The sequence below is a fragment of the Styela clava genome, chromosome 9 (genome assembly GCF_964204865.1).
Source record: "Styela clava chromosome 9, kaStyClav1.hap1.2, whole genome shotgun sequence".
Classification (NCBI taxonomy): Eukaryota; Metazoa; Chordata; class Ascidiacea; order Stolidobranchia; family Styelidae; genus Styela; species Styela clava.
This window is the reverse complement of record NC_135258.1, coordinates 7,189,439-7,214,604: the sequence shown is the minus strand read 5'-3', so window position 1 is coordinate 7,214,604 and position 25,166 is coordinate 7,189,439. Positions and strand designations below refer to the sequence as shown.

General features: G+C 34.4%; 1 protein-coding gene and 1 long non-coding RNA gene across 2 annotated transcripts in view; both read right to left on the bottom strand.

The window, feature by feature from the left end:
• The window catches only part of LOC120340015 (uncharacterized), a 32,866-nt gene that overhangs the window by 4,991 nt on the left and 2,709 nt on the right, over positions 1–25,166 (bottom strand). Inside the window, exons 3-26 of the mRNA XM_039408268.2 lie at positions 24,741–24,901; positions 23,692–23,851; positions 22,902–23,018; positions 22,136–22,304; positions 19,908–19,975; positions 19,378–19,527; positions 18,848–19,030; positions 17,981–18,070; positions 17,198–17,363; positions 16,231–16,334; positions 15,325–15,486; positions 14,726–14,879; positions 14,063–14,182; positions 13,180–13,352; positions 10,200–10,363; positions 9,357–9,457; positions 8,593–8,679; positions 7,694–7,810; positions 7,180–7,261; positions 6,657–6,820; positions 5,586–5,694; positions 4,667–4,778; positions 3,851–3,979; positions 3,396–3,529 (exon numbers count right to left, since the gene is read on the bottom strand). Of these exons, the coding sequence (XP_039264202.2) occupies positions 3,396–3,529; positions 3,851–3,979; positions 4,667–4,778; positions 5,586–5,694; positions 6,657–6,820; positions 7,180–7,261; positions 7,694–7,810; positions 8,593–8,679; positions 9,357–9,457; positions 10,200–10,363; positions 13,180–13,352; positions 14,063–14,182; positions 14,726–14,879; positions 15,325–15,486; positions 16,231–16,334; positions 17,198–17,363; positions 17,981–18,070; positions 18,848–19,030; positions 19,378–19,527; positions 19,908–19,975; positions 22,136–22,304; positions 22,902–23,018; positions 23,692–23,851; positions 24,741–24,901 (3,176 nt within the window). The remainder of the gene's footprint in view (positions 1–3,395; positions 3,530–3,850; positions 3,980–4,666; positions 4,779–5,585; positions 5,695–6,656; positions 6,821–7,179; positions 7,262–7,693; positions 7,811–8,592; positions 8,680–9,356; positions 9,458–10,199; positions 10,364–13,179; positions 13,353–14,062; positions 14,183–14,725; positions 14,880–15,324; positions 15,487–16,230; positions 16,335–17,197; positions 17,364–17,980; positions 18,071–18,847; positions 19,031–19,377; positions 19,528–19,907; positions 19,976–22,135; positions 22,305–22,901; positions 23,019–23,691; positions 23,852–24,740; positions 24,902–25,166) is intronic.
• Positions 1,356–2,979, bottom strand: LOC120333242 (uncharacterized). The gene is made up of 3 exons (XR_013477905.1): positions 2,504–2,979; positions 1,937–2,020; positions 1,356–1,641 (listed from the first exon to the last, which is right to left on the bottom strand). It is a non-coding gene; the product is annotated as an uncharacterized LOC120333242 (long non-coding RNA).

The following is a 25,166-nucleotide window of genomic DNA, read 5'->3' as shown; positions in this document are numbered from 1 at the left end:
GTATATCTCAAATGTCCACCTATCCGACCACCTAAGTGGGGCATACAAAAATTGAAATGAAAATTCTGAAATAATATTGAGAAACATTACACAAAATATATATCTCAAATGTCCACCTAAGTGTGGCATACAAGAATTGAAATGAAAATTCTGAAGTCATATTGAGAAACATTACACAAAGTATATCTCAAATGTCCACCTATCCGGCCACCTAAGTGTGGCATACAAGAATTGAAATGAAAATTCTGAAATCATATTGAGAAACATTACACAAAGTATATCTCAAATGTCCACCTATCCGACCACATAAGGTGGCATAAAACAATCACAATGAAAACTCTGAAATCACATTGAGAAACATTACACAAAGTATATCTCAAATGTCCACCTATTCGACCATCTAAGTGTGGCATAAAACAATCGCAATGGAAACTCGGAAATCATATTGAGAAACATTACACAAAGTATATCTCAAATGTCCACCTATCCGACCACCTAAGTGGGGTATACAAAAATTGAAATGAAAATTCTGAAATAATATTGAGAAACATTACACAAAATATATATCTCAAATGTCCGCATATCCGACCACCTAAGTGAGGCATACAACTATTGAAACAAAATTCTGGAATCGTATTGAGAAATCTTACACAAAATATATCTCACACACTTAAGTGTGTGAAATTTAACTGAAATACAAAATTTCGAATATTATCATATTTTGATGTTGTGGAAAATTGCTCAAAATTTATCTCTAATGTTCACCTATCCGATAACTTGAGAGTGACAAATATTATAAAACAAAATTTTGAAACCGTATTGAAAAACAAAACAGAAAATTAATCGCAAATCGTCATCTACTCAGCTACGTAAGTGTGTCATGTAAATGCAAAATGATATTTTGGAATGGCAATAATATTGAGAAGCATTCAAAAAAAATTTTAACCATTCGACCATTTCAGAAGGTATATAATTAAAACACGAAATTCTGAATAAAATAACGAGAAACATTACACACAACATATCTCAAATGTTCAATAAAGTGACGTTTTCAGTGGGGCCTATAAATGCGAAACGAAATTTTGCCATGTCAACTAAAATGAGAAACATTACACCAAATATAACTCAAATGTCTACCTATCAGGGCGCCTAAATATAGCAGTGATTGATTATACAGTCAACTATACTAGCGATCAAAATGAAATTATTGAACCTCAATATCGATTTAGAATCTTTGCACAATTTATTTAAAATTTTTGCACTAACTCGGAAAACAAAAACATGATTGTTATTTTGAATTTATAATTAAATAGTAAAAATGTATGCCAAGCATGTATACGAATGTGGATTTAAGTTGTTGAGGAGAAACAAGATTATGCTCACTGCCGGTTCATCTTTATGAATTATACAGAGATGTCTTAAAGCTTTACAATAAACTTCTCGCAAGATATACCAATCCGTGCAATTATTTTTCTTTTCGTCGTTTCTTTTCTGGTTCGCGTTTGTTTAGAAGCTTTTTTTTTAATTGATTTACAGCCTTTTTCTTTTCCATATATATATGGTTTTCTTTGAAATCACTTAAATTGCTTATTGAAAGTGATTCTGAAGATGGTGCGGTATAGTCTGTTGACTTATCTGAAACTTTGGTCAAAAATACATGCATAAGTCACAAAACATCATCACAGTGTTTTAGTCCAATTCAGAATTACGCTACTCTTGATTGATCGAACAAACGAAATGTTTGAAATGGATAATTGCATTATTACTCAAATAAACCAGAGTTTTTAAACGTTGCACTACAATTATTCGTAGATAGCTGCGCTATTTGTGATGGGCTACAAATGATATTATTATTTGGTTTATTACCATTCATTGGTATCAATTTACGATACTGTATTTAATAAAAAAAACTAGCATAGCAAACTCATTTAGTCACCTCCTGGCACAGCTTTCTCCGAATCACTACCCGCATTTCCGTCTGCCAAGTTCTGAAACGTAGGCTATCTCGTTGGAGAGTCACCTACATGTGAACAAAAAATACAGCCCGGTGAATAACTAGATGAAGATGGTAAAATAACACAGGGACATGTGCCAAATCACAAATCAAAATTGCTAGCAATGCAATTCTTCAAAACTGTTTTCCGAAGATGAAATATTCTAATCTAATATGAAGCGGTGTATTAGATATTTTTATTTACACCAAGCTATACAAACGTCAATTACTCGATTCTCGTATATCCTTCTGTTTCGACAAAAAATTGAATTCATTGAATTTTCACAATCTTCGTTTGTATTTTCATCTGGATTTAGAAATCCTTCTGAATTACACACTCTTACAAACGCAAACCCAGTCCTAGCATTATTTTGATGGTCAGATCAGAACTACGACCAGTAAAAGCATAACAGTATCAGTAGTCTATATTTTGATAATCTGGATTACGTGAAAAATCTCAACACCAAAAATATAGTAACCCTAATATTAAAAATCGTTATGACTAATCACCTTATCCGATGAGTGATGATTTCCAGCAGCATTCCTCGGTGACGTTGAAATCCTTGCTTATTATGACTCGACTTCAACTCACTGGGTAACTGATAACACCTGACACAAAAGACTTGGATCGCTACTCCAAACACAACTGTTCTATTTTATCTAAATTTCGGCAATCACGCACTCATGAAGATCCCAATCCCCTCACGGCGCCCAGGTTACTTGCGAACAAAACGGCAAACGTGGTAAAGTTCTCGGCGAACCCGACAGTTTTACTATTGCGACACAAAGCCTCTTTAGTACGGAGTTGTGAATTGAGGTCCTTTTCAGTTTATTGAGCTTATATTGCAAAAAACAGAACGGACGATCTTCATGTTCTGCCTGGTTATTGTATCAAAATTATCAAACCTACTCTCCAAAAATCGTAAAAACATATACCGAAAAATTAAAAGATTTTTGCATAAATAAAATGTCCACTTTATGTACGAAAATTATACCCGTTGATTATAAACCAGCAGAACTACTGTCCCATTAAAGTTGGCGAAAATGTGCAATTATTTAAAAAATATTGAAATAACATATTAATTTTGATACTGTTTTATCAGAGAAAAAGAGATTTCAGCAAAATATCGCAAAACGTTTTAATTATGGAACGTGGAATAATTAAGCGGACAGGAAAATGTCTACCCAATTTTTCCGTCTACATAACTGTCACTTTTTTAGCACGGTATGTCTACTTAACTACCGTATTAGATATATATATATATTTATATATATTTATATATATATATATATATATATAGTACAACAAGGAAAGATAAATAGAATCAATTCTAAATTGAAAATAAGAACTTGATTTTGAATATTCATAGTGAGAAAGAGCAGAATTTAACTTTCGACATACCAGTACTGCGAAGTCAAGTTTACTCCGTTTTCAAAACATTTGGAAATTTTGTCACTCCATGTCATATCATCAGTCAATTTTTCCTTCACAATATCCATTCTCGATTTCAATATCTTGCAACATTCCATGATTCCCTGAGATATAGTTTGGAAGATTATCAAATATTGACATGCAGCCAATTAGAAGCATGGTAGTTGCTATTTGTCAATGCACGCTCGGAACATGAATGAATATTTAAAACTTCTAAACCCATAAAAAACTACAAGTTTAGGAATTATAAAATTACGATAAATTTCGTGAGATCGTTATAATGCATTTTTTGTCACCCTATATTTTTTCAGATTTGCACGATGCGAAGATAATGAAAATGTTACAATTAGAATCGATACAAATAGACAAATAATATTCAAAAATAAATACTTTAGGTATTTAGTTTGAAAAAAATTGACACTCACTTTACAGCATAATTCACTCGACATACTTGCGGCAGTAGGTCCTGAGTTTGGATTCATAGACAAATCGGGTGCTTTTACTCGAATTAAATCCATTTTTGCTCCAAGAACGTATGATGCCACTTGCATTAACTGAAATAAAGCAAACAAAATTAATATAAACTTAATGAATGAAAGTAGTTAGTCAATTATAAAAAATTAATTAGTGGTTCTCAAACGATTTCAATGGGATGTGCAGCTAATTATAAAAATAAAAATTTTCGTTAGATCCGTGCCCGCCTTATTTTGGATATTTACTTTTTTTATTGGATATTTACATTTCATCCACGTCTTTTCAATGTGCTTTTTGAATAAAACATAATTTTGCATTACTATCTATTATTTGTGGCCTGTTGTTAGCTTGTTATTATTGATGTGTGGCGCGAGGAAGGGCTAAAAAAAATTCGAGAAATTCTAAATGATGTGTAAAATGCCCCACCCACCTAGCTACTGAGATAAAATTGCGAATTAAGACGTAGCGTTTTTTGATACTATTTTGTGGTTAAACGCAGATTTAAATGTTGTTCGTGACACCACAATATGTTTTACGTAGATAAGAATAAAGTGAGTAAAACGTAATAATGACGTATAACAAATATCCATTATGACGTCACAGCGAAATCTTTCGACCATTGTGTCGAAAACAAACTATGATGCCCTATTATGGCGTCACAACTTTTCAATTGAATGCCCCGCCAACGAAATTTTGCGTACGCCGCTGGTTAGCTGTATTCCATTTGCAATTTTCACCAGTTGTACCAATTGTATATATATATATACCTTTGTGTACATTCCTTGTCCCGATTCAATTCCTCCCGCAGATAAGACAACACTTCCGTCATTACGGAATATGCTAACTTGAGTCGAATATTTAGCTATATTGTAAACAATCCTGCAATTGAATTCACTTACATAATTAAAGTGGGTAGAAAGATTATAGAAAACAGTTAAGGATGGGATACTAGTGATGGTTATATTTAAGTATGCTCTTGTGCTTTGTAACACAACTAAATAGCTCTAAAACCTTACTTCATTTTTAGACAAATTTCCTATAATATTTCTATTACGTTTATGTACATAATGAGAATCATTAGCGTCCGCTAATACTTAATGACCCGCACATTGAATTTTTGATATATTTTACATGATTGATTCCTTTCACACTTCAAATATTTCAAAATCATTCAAGACATCTTTCCATAACAAAATAAGCTGTGTCCCGCTTGTCTCATTATGACACACTTTCTCCTTTTCATTTGTCTCACATGGGACAGCATTTAGCATAATCATACACAAACCACGAAGTTTTCATAATTATTTGATACCTCTTTCTATAAAAAAAAACGGTACTCCCGAAGTATGTGAACCAAAATGACGGACACCGGAACGTAGTATGTGTACCAGGTTATGGTTAAGCCATAAACTTATTCCAATTTTCCTTATTTTAGTTCTATAACGAGTTCGGGGACTAGCCAAGTGACCCCCGTACTATTTGTATCTGAAATTATAGCCCAACCCTAACCTGGTACACATACTACATTCCGGGGTCGCCATCTCGGTTCAGATACTTCTGGTGGGAGTACCAAAAAAACTGTATTTTGCTTTATGTATTCCCAAGGTACCATCCCCATGTGGGTAACGTATTGCGATTGAAGGATTAAAGAAACTAAAACTAAGGCAAGGTAATAAGTCTGGTTACGCAAGTTTCATCGGGGTGAATCCAATTCCTCTTTTCTTCCATTTGTTCGCATTGTTGAATTCTGCAACCAGGGTTTGTCTCTTTTCAATCTCAGCGGAAGACAATAGTTCTAAAAAATAGGAAACAGGATGTATATAACTTGCAATTCAATGTAATTGTTTGTTAACACAGTTGCAGTCCGGCGTGATTGTTGTATCGCGTTTAAAATCAGACGGCTGTAGCAGTACATAACAACTACATAATATACATATGTTGTTGCTTTAATCAACTTTACTCATTTTGTCACTGGTCCGTATTTATCAACATTTACTTGTGTTGTATTTTACTTTTGATTCATTCTAGGTGTGCTTTAGATTTAAGTTGAATAAAGCCTTATATCAAGGTATATACTTATTTTCCAATTCATTTCACGAGTTATGGGATATTATGCGCTTACCGATAGCGTAAACATTTCGCTACATGTCTGTTTTTCTTATTTAGTTGGTAACATTTCCTTGTTCTGCGTTTTACTTTAGATTTATTCTAAACATGCTTTAGTTTAAAGTTGAATAAAACCTTATAATCAAGGTGCTCAGATTCACAGGGCGAATTAGAAATAAATCACGGACTTCTTTTATTTTTGTTTTCTTCCAAATTTGAAAAAAATGAACCGTAGACATAACGAGACTAATAGTGGCGTTGGTAAATGGCATTGACGACTTCTTGCACTTTTTTATCGATGAAAATGTTATTCACAAAGGTTTTGTTACAATTCTTTATTGTGCTCCACCAAATTGCTTTTGATACTTGCCTGCATAATACAAGAGATGAAGTACTTCACGGACCATTCGCCCGCTCTTTAAATCGCTTTTTCTTAAAAATCGATCGTGCGCCTAATGTATGGATGATATAGTGCTTTATGCTTTATTGCCTGCACTCAAAATCATTGCTTTAAAGACTGTTGTGTATAATAGCCCGATACCCCTCATGTATGCATGTATATGTAAAACCTCAATCTAAGCAATTTATTGACAGTACGCCTTATGATACGATGCGACTTGTGGACTTTAAACACAATATTTCCCTTCATACCTTCGCTCATTTTCCTAATATTACAATGAATGAGAGGCTCTCCGAATAGATTTAACTGGTTCTCGACGTACAAGTTATTCTGTTTCACTTCAATTGGATCAATGCCAACATCATATGCAATGTGTTCTTGTATGACTTCCATTATCATCACCATCTCTGCCATTCTAAATACATGAGTAAAAAAGTTCCCTAACAAATTAAACTACTTTTTATTTTTTTACCTGGAAATTTTCATAGCACACTCTTGTAAATATTCAAAAATTATCTTTGTCGAATATTGGTGAATATTGTTTTTTTCCTTTTTTTTTGTTTGTTTGAATAATTAAACTGAAATTTCCTTGGTGCATAGTCAACAAAACTTTAGTTCTCCCTCTAAATGTATTCGTGGATCAGCAATATTATTTCCGATCAAACTTTGCTAAAGCAACCCTGTTTTATCACGAAAACCTTAGAATTAGTCAAAAATTCGAGGCACTCAAGATTAAACAGTATTTAACAATTAGAAAAACTTATCTATCCTTACGTAGGAGCTCTACACCATGTGCTGCTGGCAATATTGGTTTTCACCCACTTTATATTGAGGTGCCAAGCGGGACAATGATAACCTGTAATGTCAAATAATATTATAAAAAAAATATGAAACAGAGTTGAAGATTGTTTATTCAAAGAATAAAAAGTGCAGAGTGATTTTAACTTATCGTTAATTTAAAACAAATGATATATATATATGAAGTCGCAAGATATCAATTTGAGAATATGATGGGATGGTGATAGCCCATATTTATATACATGTGAGATGTATTAAAATAAGACAAGATATGTTTAGTTACCTTCAGTTATAAAAACATAAATTGGTACTCCCGTAGTATGTGAACCAAGATGGCGGACACCGGAACGTAGTATGTGTACCAGGTTAGGATTAGTCTATAATTCTAGGTAAAAATACTACGTTCCGGTATCCGCCATGTTGGTTCACACTACGGGAGCACCGTGACTATATCAAATATAAAAATGTACTAAAGTACTCTTTCACTCACCACTGTCGGCCATGTTAACAACTAGAAGTTTTTGAAGATCAGCGTCATTTGGGCTTGCACCACAATTTGCATAATATGTTATCAGTATTCCTTCCAACTTGCCTTTATCATCAAAACCTATGAGTTGAATTATGAGATAAAAATTATCTATAGAGCACCAGGCTCATCAATAAAACAGTGAAAATATTTATTACTCCTATTTTATTACCCTTATTATTTTAAAAGGAAGATGAAATTTTTTGGTATAAAATCTCAAATTATTTAATTTTGGAATTCTTTAGCAAGACAGTTTCGATTCTCAATAATGAATTTTTTTAATGATAATGACAAAAATTGACAGATTAACAAGGATGTGCAAACTGCGGCCCGCAAGAAAAAAATTGTGCGGCCCGCAGAGAAGTGCCAATTTTGAATAGTGTGCAAGCAAAACGAACTTTTAGTGTAGTTGATCTGGCACGTGCGAGCAATTTCAATCTCCTCACATCGCACAAGCCTATTACCAGTACCTGAGTGCCACTGTCATATTAGCAAAACTAGCTAGCAAAATACACGATGTTACAAAAACGTGTTTCTCACTAAATTCATTATTAAAAGTCAGTGTGACAATAAATTTGAATAATAATTTTTATTTACCGATTTATGCGTTTTAACTCACTATTTCTGCGAGGACCCCTAACAATGCCGTAAGATCAATAACAAAAATAAACAATTGTTGTGCTTGCAACTACTAAAAAGGCTATCTTAAATAAAAGTGCGGCCCGTGGGCGTGGCTTCACTCAGTTACATGCATCTGGTCTAGCTGTAATGAAGGTTGCACATCCCTGATTTATAAAAATAAGAAGTATTAATTCAACAGTTTGTGGTAATAAAATCCAGTTAGAAATGACAAAATACGTTACCGACATGGTAATCTGCAACGTATGCTGATCTGCTGCCATAAGTCTCCATGTTTCTTTCCAGATCACTATGCAATCTCACTGGTCTCCCTGAAATTTGTAATGTAAAGAAAGAATCACAGATCTAGGTTTCATAACACAGTGGTTTGACAATTTTAATCATAGAAACAACGGGATATTTTTCTTGGTTGGATAAATATTAGAATAACTTCCAACCTTCCAGATTATCAGGCGTGGCTTGTAGATCGCCGCAATCAATAGCTGCAAAAGTCACATTTAATCCATTTGATATATACTATCTACTGGGTTTCTGTGAGTATCTCTTCTATGGTTATGCTTTTGTACACTAGTATACAGATAACGCAACGATGACATAGCAAAATTAAAGATGACTGACGAAGTAATTGAAAATGTTTGGCCAAAATGTTACATCTGTTTCATATGTACTATCTAACTGTATGTCTGTGATTACTCCTTTTATGACTATGAGTGAAGATTACTATTCTAAGATATTTAATGATCTTGCTGTACGACACCATACCATGTAACTGATTTTATTTTTTACAAATTGCGTGGGTCTCATTTGCGAGAAGTGGTTTATATAATTTTCAACAGTTTCAAATTGCATTTGTGGGAAGTGCTCTAGCTAGACAGTTTTCCACATTCTCAATTGTAGCGCAATTTCAAATTCATTTGACACTCAGCTTTGCATAATGATTGAGTAATAATTCTCAAACAAAATAGCCTATTTGTGAATTGTTAATTACCTGATATAAAACTAGCCAATGTAGCTGCTGTCGCAGTAAGTGAGCTATTAGAAAGTTTCCCGCCAAATGCTCCTCCTATACGGGGCGTTACTATGTTGAACCTAAAACAAGAAGTTGGTTACTCATGTTTAAGAATGAAATCAGAAAGGTTACAAATCATTTTATGAAGCTCAATAATGAAATGTGCAGATGGGGGCTTCACAGAGGGTTCGCAGGAACCCGGTCATTGAACAGCGTGATCATAGCGACTATTCTTGTTTTTATTATTTTTTTGTTGACGTTAGACGTTCACTGCAGCTGACGACTAACATTATATTATGTATTTCAAAAAATACGAAATAGATAAAGCGTATCATGTTAATGTAGCTTACGTAGTGAAATACATACATTTTGTGAAACCTGTTTTAGTGATTTTAATACAGTAAAACAGTGGTTTCTCAAACTGTTGGGCGCGCCACAAGGAGAGCGTAGACAATTCTTCGAGGGGGCGTGAAGCTAAATAAAAATTAAAATAGTTGTTAGATTTCATCTGACCTGCCCCATTTTTGGGTATTTACGGGTCTTTATTTTGGATATTTACGTTTTATCCACGTATTTCCAACGTGTTCTTTGAATAAAACATACTTTCGCCTTAATATATGATATTCGTAGCTTATTGTTAGCTAGTAATTTTACAGATGGGGCGCGAGACTTGACAAACTCTAGAAGAAGGCGTGGTTTAAAAAATTTGATAACCAGCACTGCATTAGAAAATTTTTTACTAAAATTTTGAATTCCATCAGTGCTGATGCACACTGGTTGTTCTCTTACTAAACAGACGGTCTCATTAACCAGACAAATAACCTGTTGCAATCCCATCCTATCATGTGAGACAATGATCTTTGTACTTTGTTTTGCCCCTGAGTAGCACTCTCAATTTGGAATCCATCTTCAGTAGGCGTTGCTCTTGTTATTTGGGTTTCCATGTAAAAATGATACTGTGATCCTATCTTCACAGTTCCTGTTACCTTTTTCAAAAAAATAAAGATGCTAATTTGTTAATGTTTTGTAATTTAATATGAGGAATGGATATAAAAATCGCTTTTTTGTTATTGTTGAGGTTTTTGTTGTTGGTTGAAAACGGGGGCGTTGCCAGAATTTTCCAAGGGGGGGTTCTTCTGACATTCCTATTTGTCAAGTTAGATCGAAGCAGCTAGCGGGTACGGCCTGTGAACGTGTGTTTTCGCGAGTCTTGAGGTTCAAAAAGCGTTTCAAGCTACGAAAAACTACTATGTATGATACAGAAAGATGCTTTTATTTTTTTTACATTTCAAAAAAGGGTTCCGACCCCCAAAACCACCTCCTGTCTACGATCCTGGTTGAAAAAGTCCTTTGTTTTCAATCGATTTCAAAGCTAAAGTATTCACGACTGATTGAAGCCTATAGGACAGGGGTTCTCAAACGGTGGGACGCGCCACACAAGGGGGGTGTATATCGCCGGATTAACCATTAAACAATTTAAGCACGTGCTTATGGCACCAAACAAAGAGGGGCACCACAGTAATTTTAGAGCAGAATTTTATATAGTTTATCGGTGTTTATTAAAATATTACAAGTTCCCCAGACGACTCAAACTTCAAAATGTTTGCTTATTTTTCGTCTTCAAGTATCATTAACCTTCTTTATTTAAAATAAACACTGATACTTATTTATTTGACACGAAATGGGCCTATGAGTCGCTTTCTTAAATTGTTGTTGTTTTTTCGTTCTAATATTCTCAATGTTGCTGCATTTTTGTTTTAAAAAAATTCTTTTTCCTTCAACAATTGGACCAATGAACTATTTGCACTATGTGGCGGTTTCACGATCGCATTTCAACGATCTAGTGGTCAGCGAAGTCGGGAGATTTTTGATAAGGTAGACCAGGGTGGTCCAAACCCTGTCATGATGATGCATTTCGTGCGGCTCACAGAACAATTTTAGCGCATATTTGTGTCTAATAGTAGAACGTTTTTGAGATTTTTCTAGCTATTCCAACTGGGGTTGGGATCCCAAGATTCAAACCCCTTTTATTAACGCTTTGTGCCTTTATTTTAGTAAAAACACTCCTCTGTTTTCAAGCATGGGCCATGTGACAGTAGTGACGAAACGCAGAGCCGACTTAATGCCGCGCAATCAAGTTTTTTTAGCTAGGACCCGAAATACCGACTTAGAAAGACCTGGTTGTTATTTGACGATGGCACTAAGCTTGCTCACGCTGCAAGTTTTTATATTACTCAAATATAACAATTCGTAATAAAATGAGTGTCACAAGAAAGGTGACATGAGGAAATCACGGCGAAAACGTATTTCCTTGCCCATCATCACACAGTGTCTGGTTTGATTTCGAGTAATATCTGTCACGAAAGAATATAATTTGAAGCGACATTAAACGCGAGATGCGGAAAATACAACGGTAATTCTCTGGAATTAATTTTAAAATAACTGAGGACTTTATATATTTTTTTAAGAGAGCGCCATCCATGCAACATAATAATAGTCTGATTGGAACGGTAAACTCTCGTTGTTTATTAAATTGAAGGTAAGTAAACTCGCGATATTTCAATCACTTCTGGGTTTCTCCGACTTGCGGCCCGCGAGACCTCCTCAAAAGTTTTTGTGGTCCTCCGACCTTGCAACCTTGAATCGCCGTGAGGACTACTAGGTACCGGTAAAATTTCAAACTTCAGTTGTGACTTGTATTCCTTGATATTTCGATTCACGTTGAGACTGGAGACATGAATCTTTATTGTCACACTCCCTCAGGATTAGAACTCAACCGATATATCGGCCCGATATTGCGTGTTTGCCAATATATCATATCGGCAGTAAACGTCCGATATATATATCGGCTATATATAACAGTTAAAAAACCTAAAAATGTTCGTAAAAGTTGTTTTATTTACTGTTGGTTGTGATTATTTTTAATGAATAACACTTATGTGGTTTTTATAATTAAATTACACATGAGGGGACACCAAAGTCATCAGTGCTTAGGGCACCAAAGGGGCATAATCCGCCCCTGGGGGTGTAGACAATTTTTTGAGGGGGCGTGAAGCAAAAAATGAAAATATTTGTTAGATTTGATCTTGCCCGGCTTATTTCGAATATTTACGTTTCAAAACTTTTCATTTATTTCATTATTTACGTTCCATCCACGTATTTCCAACGTGTTTTGAATAAAACATCTGTTATTTGTAGCTCATTGTTAGCTAGTTTTGTTTAAGGTGAAGCGCGAGACTTGACAAGTTCTAAAAAGGGGCGAGACTTGAAAATTTTGAGAACTATCGGAGTCTGTTACTTTTTTCAACAGATATTTCACCAAAAATGATGCGCTTTTATTGAAACGCATGGTAACGCTTTTTATGAAATATAAAAACACTCTCGTCTTTCACATTTGTCCGCTGATTTTTCAGAAAACGGTGCTCACTGCTCTGTTAAAAAGCCATGTACATATATTATTTGATTATTGCTCACACTTGGACATTGTTTCATTTTTGTCGCCATCATGGTGACCTCCAAAATGCCAATCAATTAATGACTTTGAATGTTATTACACCAGTGGCGTATCTATACGCAAAATGGTGACCATGGCTAAGCTTGAAAATGCGTCGCCTTGATCGAGGTTGACAATTTCAGCTTTTGTTGAAATGAAATACTTCTACGTTATGTTTTGAATAAAAAAAACGTTTTAATTTTTCCTGATTTAAAATTATTGTTGTGTGCAAACGGCGCCCATGGCTGCCGCACCCCAGGTATGCCACTGCGTTACACACAACAAAACAAAATAATCAGATATGCAAACCTTCCGTGAAGCATTTTTTATTGCAGTTGGAGCATCTCCAATAACAACACTATCCGGAGAATCATAAAACATTTCTTTCTCAATTGCCTCTGAAATCTCACACACTGCTGGTTTTCTGTTTTTATAAGTAACAACAACTGATCTTGAAATCGCTTCAGCGTGGTCTTGCGTATCTGAATATAATTGAATGGATAATGTAAATTGTATTAAAATTTACACAAGACAAAATAGCTGGTATCTGTTGGGGTTACGTACGACTGAATACCTTCCTTGCTCTATGCCTTTGTTGAAGTGGATCCGTATGCGTGTAACACAAGGATGCTATGGCAAGAATAAAGATGACTATGCTATTTGATTCAAGAGTCTTGCTGTATTTCTGTAACGTTTCGTCTGACTGGGGAGAAGTCTAGTGTGCAGCAAGACTCTTGAATCGAATAAAATAGTTAGCAAGTTGATTGTCACTAAACTTTGCTGTTTGTGTGGTTCATGTAATTGCTGGTCGAATATAGATTCTCTACAATGTACGCGCATGTATTTGGACGTTCATATGGCTGCTAAGTGCTCTTTAATCGCCATCCATACTTGTTTTCCTGATCGAGATGACTTGAACTGTTGCACGTCTCACGTCAAACAAAATACGCTACTGAGTAATTATAAGCCTCTATAGTTGTATCATGACTTTTTGTACTTTAGTATGACTAAAGTCATTTAAAGATCTGTACCCTCTGCTTCTAAGCGAGTCCACGTGGCCTTGCTTTGAGCAAACATTTATAATAAAAAAAGAGTAACAATCGAATATTTCTTTCATCCTTAGTTCACCTCTCTGAACTTACGAATCATCGTGGTTAATAAAAAAGGTTGTGATCTTTAAGAACCAACTTACCAGCTAAAACAATAGCTAAGGGTTGTCCAGCAAATTCCACATGTGATTCTGCAATAATACATTGTTTTTCATCTGGAGGTGGCATGTACGTATTGTTTATTTCTGATGGCAGATCAGCACCTGGAGTAAAAAATTGTTAATCGGTATGTTTATTTCGGGGGGCACGTCCGTATGCCGTTTTATTCCAATTTTCCCTGTTTTAGTTTTATTACGAGTTCGGGGACTAGCCAAGTGACTCCCGTAGTATTTGTACCTGAAATTATGGCCTTACCATAACCTGATACACATACTACTTTCCGGTGTCCGCCATTTTGGTTCGCATACTACGGGAGAACCCGGAAATGTCCGACTGCCTCAAACACCGGACAAAGCTTTGTCACTGCTAGCTAAGTGGCTATACTCTAGTCGGGAAAGATCGGAGTCTCAACGGTTTGACAATTCCCGCCACTTTATCATACCCTAAGTGAGTTTTCAGTTACCAGACGACATCTTATAATATTAAAGTGAACTAGATGGACACATGAGTAAAGGTTCTTGCAGTTTGTAAGTAAAACTGAAAAAAATCTAACATTTAACAATATTAGAATGCTTGCCACCGAACAGAAATACTAGGTTTGAAAAATATGATGTGTAAGTCAGTGAGTAATCAATTGCCGCTATTACCTGTAATTAGGCTGTGAAAGCCAGGCATTTTCTTCACAAATTCAACATCAATGTGATCAATATCCGCATTTGCAACAGTTGACGGAACAAACGCAGCAAAGAGTTCATCGCTCAGAGCAGTAAAATCAGACAAATATTTTGCTTCGCCAGATGCCTTTAATTAAGAAAAAGTAAATAAAAAAAATGTATATTGTGCTTTGGTGGAACTACTATCCGATAATCTCTCTCTATTGTGTTCCACTTTTTAGAACATTTCTCCCATTTTGGTACACTTGCTTCATGCTTGTCCTACACTAACCTAACTGTTATGAACTTGGGTACTGTCTATTTCATGACGAAGAGTCATAGTAATGATATGAATGGAATTAATGCTATGTTTTGGGCTGGGATAGACGTAATAATTTAGCTGAAAGTAGAGTAAGAATATGAAGTGAGTTCATACTATTGTGACAAGTAGGGGATATGTGGGAAACATATTATCCTTAAGACACTTCTTTGCGATTCCCCTTCAACTACACGGTATTTTTACATTTTACTCAAGTTACTACCTAAAATTTGTTATTTTATTATAGTGTAATGTGAAATGATTAATATAGAACCTGCTTTATTGCTGTTACTTTGGGTATAGCCATATGCACAGGGTACATGCTGGCATTGATGTCAAATGTCTGAGTCCCACTGGTTACAGGTCTTTGTATGTTTTCAATTGCAGATGACACTTCCAGATTTCTGACAGATTTGTCACACAAAGAAAGATAAAACTGAAACAGTAGAATTTTTATGAATTGATTAAAAGATATTCGAAACCTGATTATAGACATTATCTCTACTAAAGCAAACAAAGGCGGTATTTTATATTTTAAAAATGTAGCTGCATTATGAGCTAATAATAATGTAGATTTATTTCATAAGCCATTCGTCGCAATATTTTACAGATTGAATGTCTAATAAAAAGCAATTTTTATCATTATTCTAATTTGTATAAATAGGAATGAAAGGACAATAACTAAATATGTTCTAAAGCAGTGGTTCTTAAACGTTGGGGCGTACCCCACAAGAAGGGCGTAGACAATAATTATTTGAGGAGGTATGACGGTAATTAAAAATAAAAATATTTGTTAGATTTGATTTTTCCCACCTTATTTTGGATATTTACATTTCAAAACTTTTTATTTATTTCATTATTTACGTTCCATCCGCGTCTTTTCAACGTGTTTTTCGAGTAAAACATACTTTCGCCTTACTATCTGTTATTTGTTCCTTATTGTTAGCCAGTTATTTTTGAGGTGGGCGAGAGACTTGACAAATTCTAAAAAAGGGCGCGGCCTAAACAGTTTGAGAATCACTGTTCTAATGGAATCAACATAACTGAATCCATTACAAATCTCGACTTCAATTCCCGTGTCCCCTCGTTACTTATAAATAGATATCAGTGGCTGATTGTAATGAGTAATGTTTTGCGCGAGAGGGGTGAATAAGCGTCATGGAAAAATAATTTACTTTACCTTGTAAAACAGGCCAACCGCAGCGGATACTCTGTAAGTAGGTGAACTATCGGTTGCTGAATACGATTCAGGACTCAATTCTTTTTCCAGAATTTGTAGAGCTCCTTCATAAAACAAGATTGTTGTTTATTCTCTCTATGCAAAGATGTAAGTAACTAGACACTATTCTATCTATTTAACGTAGGCTATTAAAAGATTAAGGGTTGTGTTGCGCGAGACTAACTCCCTCACCTTTGTCTGTGTTTCTATATTGCATTGGATCCGTGTGCGTAATGCAAGGATGGTGCAGCAGGAATAAATGTGACTATAGTAATTATGCAATTCAAAAGTCCTGCTGTACATTAACACAAATGTATTTCTGTAACTTTTCGTCTGACCAAAGTAAGACTTCCTCAAACAAAGTTTACAACGTACGAGTTCTCTTTGGTATTGAACTCACTAAAAACGGGTTCTTATATTTCAGAAAATGTGAATGACTATGCAAGCTACATTGACATGAAACGTTTTACTTTAATCTAATACTGGACTGAAACGCCAAATATAACACTAGTTGTTAGCTACGATGTGCGTTAAATTAAAGCATTTGATGCGATCGTCAAAAATATAAACAAAAAACATGGACGGACGCGCTGATTACCATATATATCATGGCATTCCAAGAACCAATTCGCTGAACTCGCCAATCAAACAGACCTAAACAAACTAAACGAAAAATATAAATATGAAATAAACCCATTCAGCGCTTCAGAAGTGTTTGATTTTGTTCGCCTACTTCACGTAAAGTTGTATAAAGGGACTGAAACCTATGGGCAGGGAATATATTCACTCGGCTAACACAAACAGTCCACGAACTCGTAATAGAACCAATGACATTAAACAACTGTCATTGATAGAACTAAAATATGGAAAATAGGAATAAAATTATGCCCTAAACCTAACCTGATACACATACTACAGGAGTACCAACCATTCAAAGTGTCCTGAGAATTTATATTTTTATCAGTAAGATATTCTTCTGTTGCAGTTGCATGAAAGAATGATTTGCTTATTCCTCCATACACAAGGACTGGTTTGCTTAGTTTGTTTCCAGTCACCACTGCAGAAAATGCCGCATTGACATATGCATGAGAGTTCTATAAATATTTGAAATTTTTTTTTTACCAGGTTATGTAACCATAAAAGTAGTAAAATTCATCTTTAAACTTCGATTTAAAAAATTTTATTTTGCGACTATTCATAAAAGATTACTAATAAAACTTGGTAAATTATATATGTGGAAATTTTTTTTTCAAAATGTGTAAATCATTACTGCCAGTATGCCCGCGTATACTAGTTGTAAGACATTATATATAGTCTATGTAGGACTTTTCACACTAGCGCTTCTCCATAACTTTGTTACGTGCTAGTAAATAAGTGCAAATGAGCTTGCTTTGGATTTTTTCTTAAAGTTGTAACCCAATTCTGAGATATTTTAAAAAGAAAATGTTCAACTTTTAACCGTTATTACACAGAAATTTAATTTCGCCATAAGACTCAATTAAGCATGACTGGCAATCAGCAAATATTTTTCTCAAATATTTCTATCACACAATGTCAGTATGTTTTTATAAAACATTTCAATTCCATTGTACTTTTTCGCTTTGATTGTTCTTAAACAGTACGTTGAACTTAAATATCAGTTGACAGTAGATATAATGCTTTTACAATGTTTCAGAGCAAGTAACGAATCAAAACATAACAAAGAGCATACTTGCGATCTTGGCATTACTTTGTATGACATGGCATGTTGGGTGCTGCTACTATTTGAACTCACTTTCGGTATTATGGCACTTAGGACAACCTGAAAGCAACATGCGGATGGTTATCAGCATGAATTAATAAATTCACAAGAGCAATGTTTACTCTATTAAAGAATATTAATCCGCAATAGCATGAAATTTTAGAATGAATCCTACAAAAATACCTCGAATTCTTTAAATAGTTGATCCTACAGCTTTATCAATTTTTAATTGGCTTTTTTTCTGTTTAAGAACATAATTCTTCCGAGAAAATTGTAGATTGAAATATCTTTTCAAATATTGTAGATTCCAAGTTTTATCAACTCAAAATTATAATATCTATATATTCATGAACATTTTCCATTCAAACTATTGTTTTTCAAATCAATTTTAATAACAAGATAACAGGGCTTAAATATATGGACAATTACCACAACATCAAGCAAAATGGTCGATGAGTACACTTTGTTTTATTAAATATGCGATAATTAGTCAATATTCTTAAATGTTATGCATGAAGAGTTTTGGGCATTTTTAAACAGATGAATTAAAAATCTTAAGTGAATCAAGAGTCTTGCTGCACACTGACCCAAATATATTTCTGTAACGTTTTGTCTGTCCAAGGTTAACTGGACTATGTATGTCTGAGGAAGTCAACGTTCCGTCCTATATTCGTGTGCAGAAAGATTCTTGAATCACTTAGGATAGTTATCTTTACTCTTGCTTCAGCATCATTTCATTATATACATACGGATCCACCGGCACAAAAACATAGGAGAGGGATGAGTAGAAACCAAATCATGAGTGTGAATTAGGAATACTGAGCCTCTCTTTGCTACCTTTCCACTCATGTCCAGATTAATAAATCCACCATCTCCTAACAAACTACATGTCATTCGATTACCAGTAGAACAAGTGAGGATTTCAAGCCTAACAGAATAAGCTTCAAATAATGTAAATAAATCAGAAGGAAATTCTGGATGAATTCGCTTCATTGATAAATTTCCAACCCATGAGCCAACCTGCGAAATATGACAGATAAATAATAGAATCGTTGTTAGTGGCAGGGTAATTTTGAACAGGTTGTGAACTGAGGGTCTTTCAAAAATCAAAGCGTTTTAAAACGACCAAAGGCATAAGTAAACTACTACAGTAAAATTGTAAAACTCTAATCAAAAAGAGTCACTTTGGTACTAATTAGAGAACATCACCTGTAGGTTACCTCTAAAGTTATTGAGAGTTGCAATTGTTACTTCCTATGATATATAAAAATATAAACAAAAAACAAAATATGTTTGTGTCTAGAATATTGATTGTATGGTGCCTAGAAGTCCTAAAACATTTTATGAATCCAATATTTTATACTCACATTTCTGACAGGAACATTTGCAATTTTCTTTATATGTTTCGCCATCACATTAAATGTAACTGAATGTGAAGAGTTTAGTTCGAATATTGAAATCAAGTTGTTCAGACTAACATTCGCCCCAAGAGTTAATGAGGTTTCATCATTCTTTATCTTAATTAAAAATTTTAAGATTTACTATAACAAATATTTATTAATAACACATCGATAAAACTAATAAGTGTTTTGAAATATACTGGTAGCATATTGTTCCGCATCTTGTTACAGATAGAATATATTTAATTTTTAATTGAACACGCTAAAAAAAGATTGTAATAATGATGGTACTGGTATGGTATAATGATGTGTGTACCAGATTAGCGTTAGGCCATAGTTTTATTCCGATTTTCCTTATTTTAGTTCTATTTCGAGTTCAGGGACTGTCTGTGTTAGCCAAGTAAATATACACCCTACTGCCCGGTTTTCAAATATACTAAACAGTTCACAATCTTTGAAAAGGGATGATTGGACAAAGTGATGATTCGGAAACTAACCTCATAAAGCTCAGGAACAAGTTTTGTGTCAATATAAACATCATATGGTTTTTCAAATTTGAAAATACCTAAAAAAAAGTTTTATTCCTAATTAAGCTGCTTGAATGAATGATAGCATTTGAACTATGATGCATTCTATTATCGGTTTTCTTATACAACTGGTGGTAAATATCTCGAGGTGAGAAATTGCAGTACAAAAGCCGCATGCAGAAATCCAGAAATATAATTTGTAAAAATTTTTGGGGGTAATTATTGATCATTTTTATTTTTGATGACACTTTTATTGACTGATGCACGTAATTTACGGATTTACGGAATTACGGAATTATTTCGAGTTACGGAAGCGAAGTTACGAATTACGTAAAGTCGTAATTATTGGTCGCGCGCTTTCGCGATTGAAACGAGCTCTCTTCAGAGCAGTCGATTGTAAAAAATTAAAGTTTAAGTAAAAGAAGTTAGAGTTCCGGTATTCGCAGCCGTTTTTCTCTCTCTTGTTAGGCAGATGGGGAAGGGATAACGCGTCATTTACTAACCTATTATCAACTTATCTAGGATGGCCAATGTACATATTAACCGTAGATAAGGAATAGAATTGTGTTGAGACCGATGGACGTCAACACACCTGGTTTCAACTTCTTCGGGTGAAATGACTAAAGAATGTAGGAGATCAACTTATAAAACATTGTCTATTTGTAAATGCCGTGATAATTAATGTCGCGCTTATCAAGCAGCAATATAAAGACGGAAGAGAAATTGCGTAATGAACCAACGCAACTTAGTCTTTTCGGCATCGGTAAAGCGATTGAGACGGCAAAGAAACAACAATACGACGGGATTTCCCGTGTTTATTCTGCGCGAGATCCATTTTCTATTACAAAATCTTGATGTTCTGTTACCGATTTTATCGTTATATATCTGTCCGGACTTGGCATTGCTCAATATGTTTTTCACAATGCCTCGCAATATGTTGGCCAAATATGATTACCTGTCTTTACCAAATGCGGCAACTTATTTTGATTTATCGTCGACTCAAATACCACCGGCACTCGACCAAACTTGTGTCAATCTTGGCAAATAGGATTGTCGACTTGAAAAATAAATTAATAATTTCATGAGTGCAAAATAAATGTCACAAAATGCATTGTTTTGCGATAAAACTTTGTATTTTCGGAGAAGGCATGTCATATAAGTACGGTATTTTAAATAGTGCGCAAATAATTAATATTTGATCTAAATTTATCGCAAATATTGTTATAACTTTTAGGCCGCTAAATGATTTAATGTAAAATGAAGCATGGAATTCGGAATTTGGTCAATAAGTCGGCATCAATAATTATTAGAAAATGCTAACTAAGTAGTAAAGTCGGATATTGTAAAAAACGGTGAAATAACGAGTCTTTGTCGCGAGGCAAGCGAAAGTATATTCAAACGAGGGAATACGCTTGTAGTTGATTAATAAATTAGCAACCCGGAATTTTTATTTAATACGAAAGTCGTATTAATACGTTAATACGATTTAAAAAAGTGAACTATCGTTTCTTAAATATATTACCAGTGTTGGTAATGATAAAATTGATCGCATAAAATTTGGTGATAAAGTGGATAAAAAAAAAATCAAAGCTAATACAAAAGATAAAAATCAGAATAAAATTATTTTGAATTCACTCCTTGATATTTGTCTTTAACATCTGTCGCCGTCGTGTAGTACTGCCGGGAATATGGAAACCAAACTTCGATGTCCCATTCGGAATAGAAGTGGATTAAATTGGTTGTTATGATAGGTTTAAATGTGTGAAAAAAATATCGCAATTACGGGGTCATTACGTAATCGATTTTGCCGTAATTACGGAATTGATTTTTGTCAATTACGTGCAAGCCTATTAAGACTGATTAGGGTGAAGCAAATTTTCAAGTAAACAATGTTTCGATAATGGCTTTTAATATTCTTTTTCTATCAAATGTAGGGTAGTCGCAAGAAAAGAGAAAATTTGAAGGACGGTTGACAAATAAAATGCGTTCTCACTCATTTCTTTTTCGATACTAAGTTGTTTTAGGTTGATAGGTTAGGTTCTATTCGATTTCTATAATATTCTGTGAAATATAACATAAAACTTTGTAAAAGTTATTCTTTGTACAAACAGCTGCTTGACAATATTTCTGTTTTTCTAGCGACCACTCTGTAACTACCTATCTGCTAGACTGCGATAGTACCTTCAATATTTATCTACCTGTGCTAGTATTGCCAACAACAAAACGTATTCTCTTATTTGTTTTAATCTTCACAGAATCTGCTAGTTGTTTCAGAGATCCAGGACGCAACCATTGTTTAGATTCTCCTTCATTTACATTTCGTGCAACTTTGATTGGATTTGGCTTCATCGCTTGTTTCATGTTTCCCTTAATTAAAACAAAAAATTTTGTATTCTTCGAGTTTGTAATAAAAAAAAAAAGAACGGAAATGAGTTATGAACAGAATTCAAAGATATCATTTGTTATCTGTATCAAATGCCGTAATTTAGGCTGGCATTGACGTGCCGGAAAGATTTCGATGCTTTCAAAAAGAGTAGCTCTATTATGTCACTGAATAATAGAATAGGATGGAATTTACATATTTTTATCGAGAGGAGAAGGAAGTCGGTAAGACGACCTAATCATATTGCGCACCATGGGGCCTCGTCCGTTACCAGTCCTTGTCGGGTACGGGATTAGTTAGTCAGTTATTTGTTTTCAGATTGATATAGAATGCCGTAACCGTCCAGCGACTACTATTCTACGACAAGCAGTTGGAGCGTGAAAACCCACGGAGTGTAATAAGAGATACGATGAGGAGATACAGAGATACATATTGCTTATTTAAAAACAACTGCTTGTAACATAGAGCCTTTTTTCGGGGAAGGGGCCTGAATGAGCGTCGTATGAAAATGTCAAACAGAATGTCAGAGCTCTTATCTATCCAGATATTTGATTTTAACATCGTAAAGAGTAAAATCCAACCTCCTTTTTATGAAGAAATGATAATCCTCCGTCGGCTCTGTATCTACCACAGCTATTTCTGCAGCCAAGCCTGTGATCTTTGCATTTCATTCCATCATCGCTGCAAACTTTAATGTCCTGCAAATATTTGACAGGTTGCAAAACATCATAATATTTTTGGTTCCAAGTTATTGATTTTAGTTTGTTATGCAAGCATTGTAAACGGGACTTATTTGAAGTTTGAACAACAATTTTAAGATCCATGGGACTCGGAGGGAATTTAAAAAATGAAATAAACATATTTGCATTTTAGACTCTAGAGAGCCTTCTTTGATCTTTCAGCACTGAAAATGTAAAATTAATTGGCCCATTGGTTGCCATTGCATTGCTATTTTTTCAACCACATTAATCATCTATCTATAACAACGACAACATGAAGAATGAGAACAATAAGGTATCGAAACAATCCATTTGTAACAAACATTCTGTAACATTTTTTCACAGATTTCTTGATTTCAATCGATTAAACCCCAACTTTTTGTTGCCCATATTGTTGAAGAAATTAGACAAAGTTATTCAATATGTACTTACCTCGGCGCTTCAGAATCGTATGTACCAATATAAAAGTAACTACTTTTGTTCGCCTATTTTACATTAAGTTGTGTATAGGGACTGAAACCTATGGGTAGGGGGTATATTCACTCGACTAACACAGACTGTCCTCGAACTCGAAATAGAACTAAAATAAGGAAAATCTGAATAAAATGATGCCCTATTCCTAACCTGGTAGCCACACTACGGTAGTACTTACCTCTATATCAGAAATAAACTCCTTCAACTTCGGGTCAGCATCTATTGCGAAAGATTTCATTGCATCAAAAATGGAACGAAACCCTGTACATCGACATATATTGCCATCGAACTCAGACTCGATTTCTTCCTGGGTAGGATGTGGATTCTTCTGCAATAAGCTGTTATTGTAAAAAAAAAAATTTATTTTAAACAGCGCATGCATTGGTAGAAACATGTTGATAATCTTATTCTGACCTCATTTTAATTTAAAGTTTATTTCAATTTTTTTTGTGTGTCAAGCTAAAAGATTTGTGTTCGTTCAATGCAAATTGAAGTGACATTTTTAAATAGAGATAAATGCAGATACTATAATGCTTAATGAAAAAAATGGATAAAAAAGGATCTATGTGTTCCAAAACAAAGATATTGTGAGATATTCTATGATTATGACATGGGTGGCAGTACAAATAGTCAAAAAACAGTGATTTGAATTGATTTGCGCAAATCCGCCCTTGACATGTCGTAGTAATCAACAAGCCCGTATTTTTGCAGCACGTGTGCAACGTAACGTGCAAGGTAGCTGGCGACTAGCGTTGTATATGGTGTTTCAAAAGTTACATATTAAATTCATGTAAAGCGCGTCGTAATACATACGTTTTCTGAAATGAGGAAACATGTGGTTAGTGAATTTGATACAAAAGAGAATCAGTTTCTTTGAATCGTGCCACAGTTTAAAACACTTTATTTTTGATCTCGATTTCGTGGGCATAACCATTTTACAAAAATGATTGGGTTTATGCGGGACTAACTATTTATCCGTCTTCTATTCTTTTGTTCCGGTGAATCCGTATACATATAATGCAAGGATGCATTAGCAAGAGTAGAGATAACTATCCTAAATGATTTAAGAGTCTTGCTGCACACTAACACAAATATATTTCTGTAGTTACAGACCGGAAGACTCTTGAATCTCTTAGGACATCCATTTTAATTCAAAATCATAAATTCCTGTAAATGCTACAAGTTTTATATTTACTATGATTGAAACAAAATATTTTATCTCTTGACCTGTACATAGTCATGACAAATCCTGGAGTGCAGTATCCACATTGTGTTGCGCTGAAGCAAGCAAGTCGTTTCTGTATATCATTATATTGACCACCGTCTGATATAAGACCTTCTGCTGTTGTGACTTGGCAACCATCGACAGATAACAACGGGTACAAACACTGAAAGCAACAGAGCGGTATTGGTTTTATCAATTGATTAATAACTTTATTGAAGGTCTTATCTCAGGTGTAGAAGAGAGTACCGGTAAGTATTTTATCACTTCAAAATATTTTTGGAGGTTAAACACTAAATTCTGGATAAATTTAATAAAATTTAAGCAAAGTTTCAAATCGGCGTTTGCGCTAAGCGTTAGGAACACGTTTATCGACACATTGCTCGGGTTTGCAAGTTTGAAGCCGAGTGTGGGGGCTATTTATGTGCGAG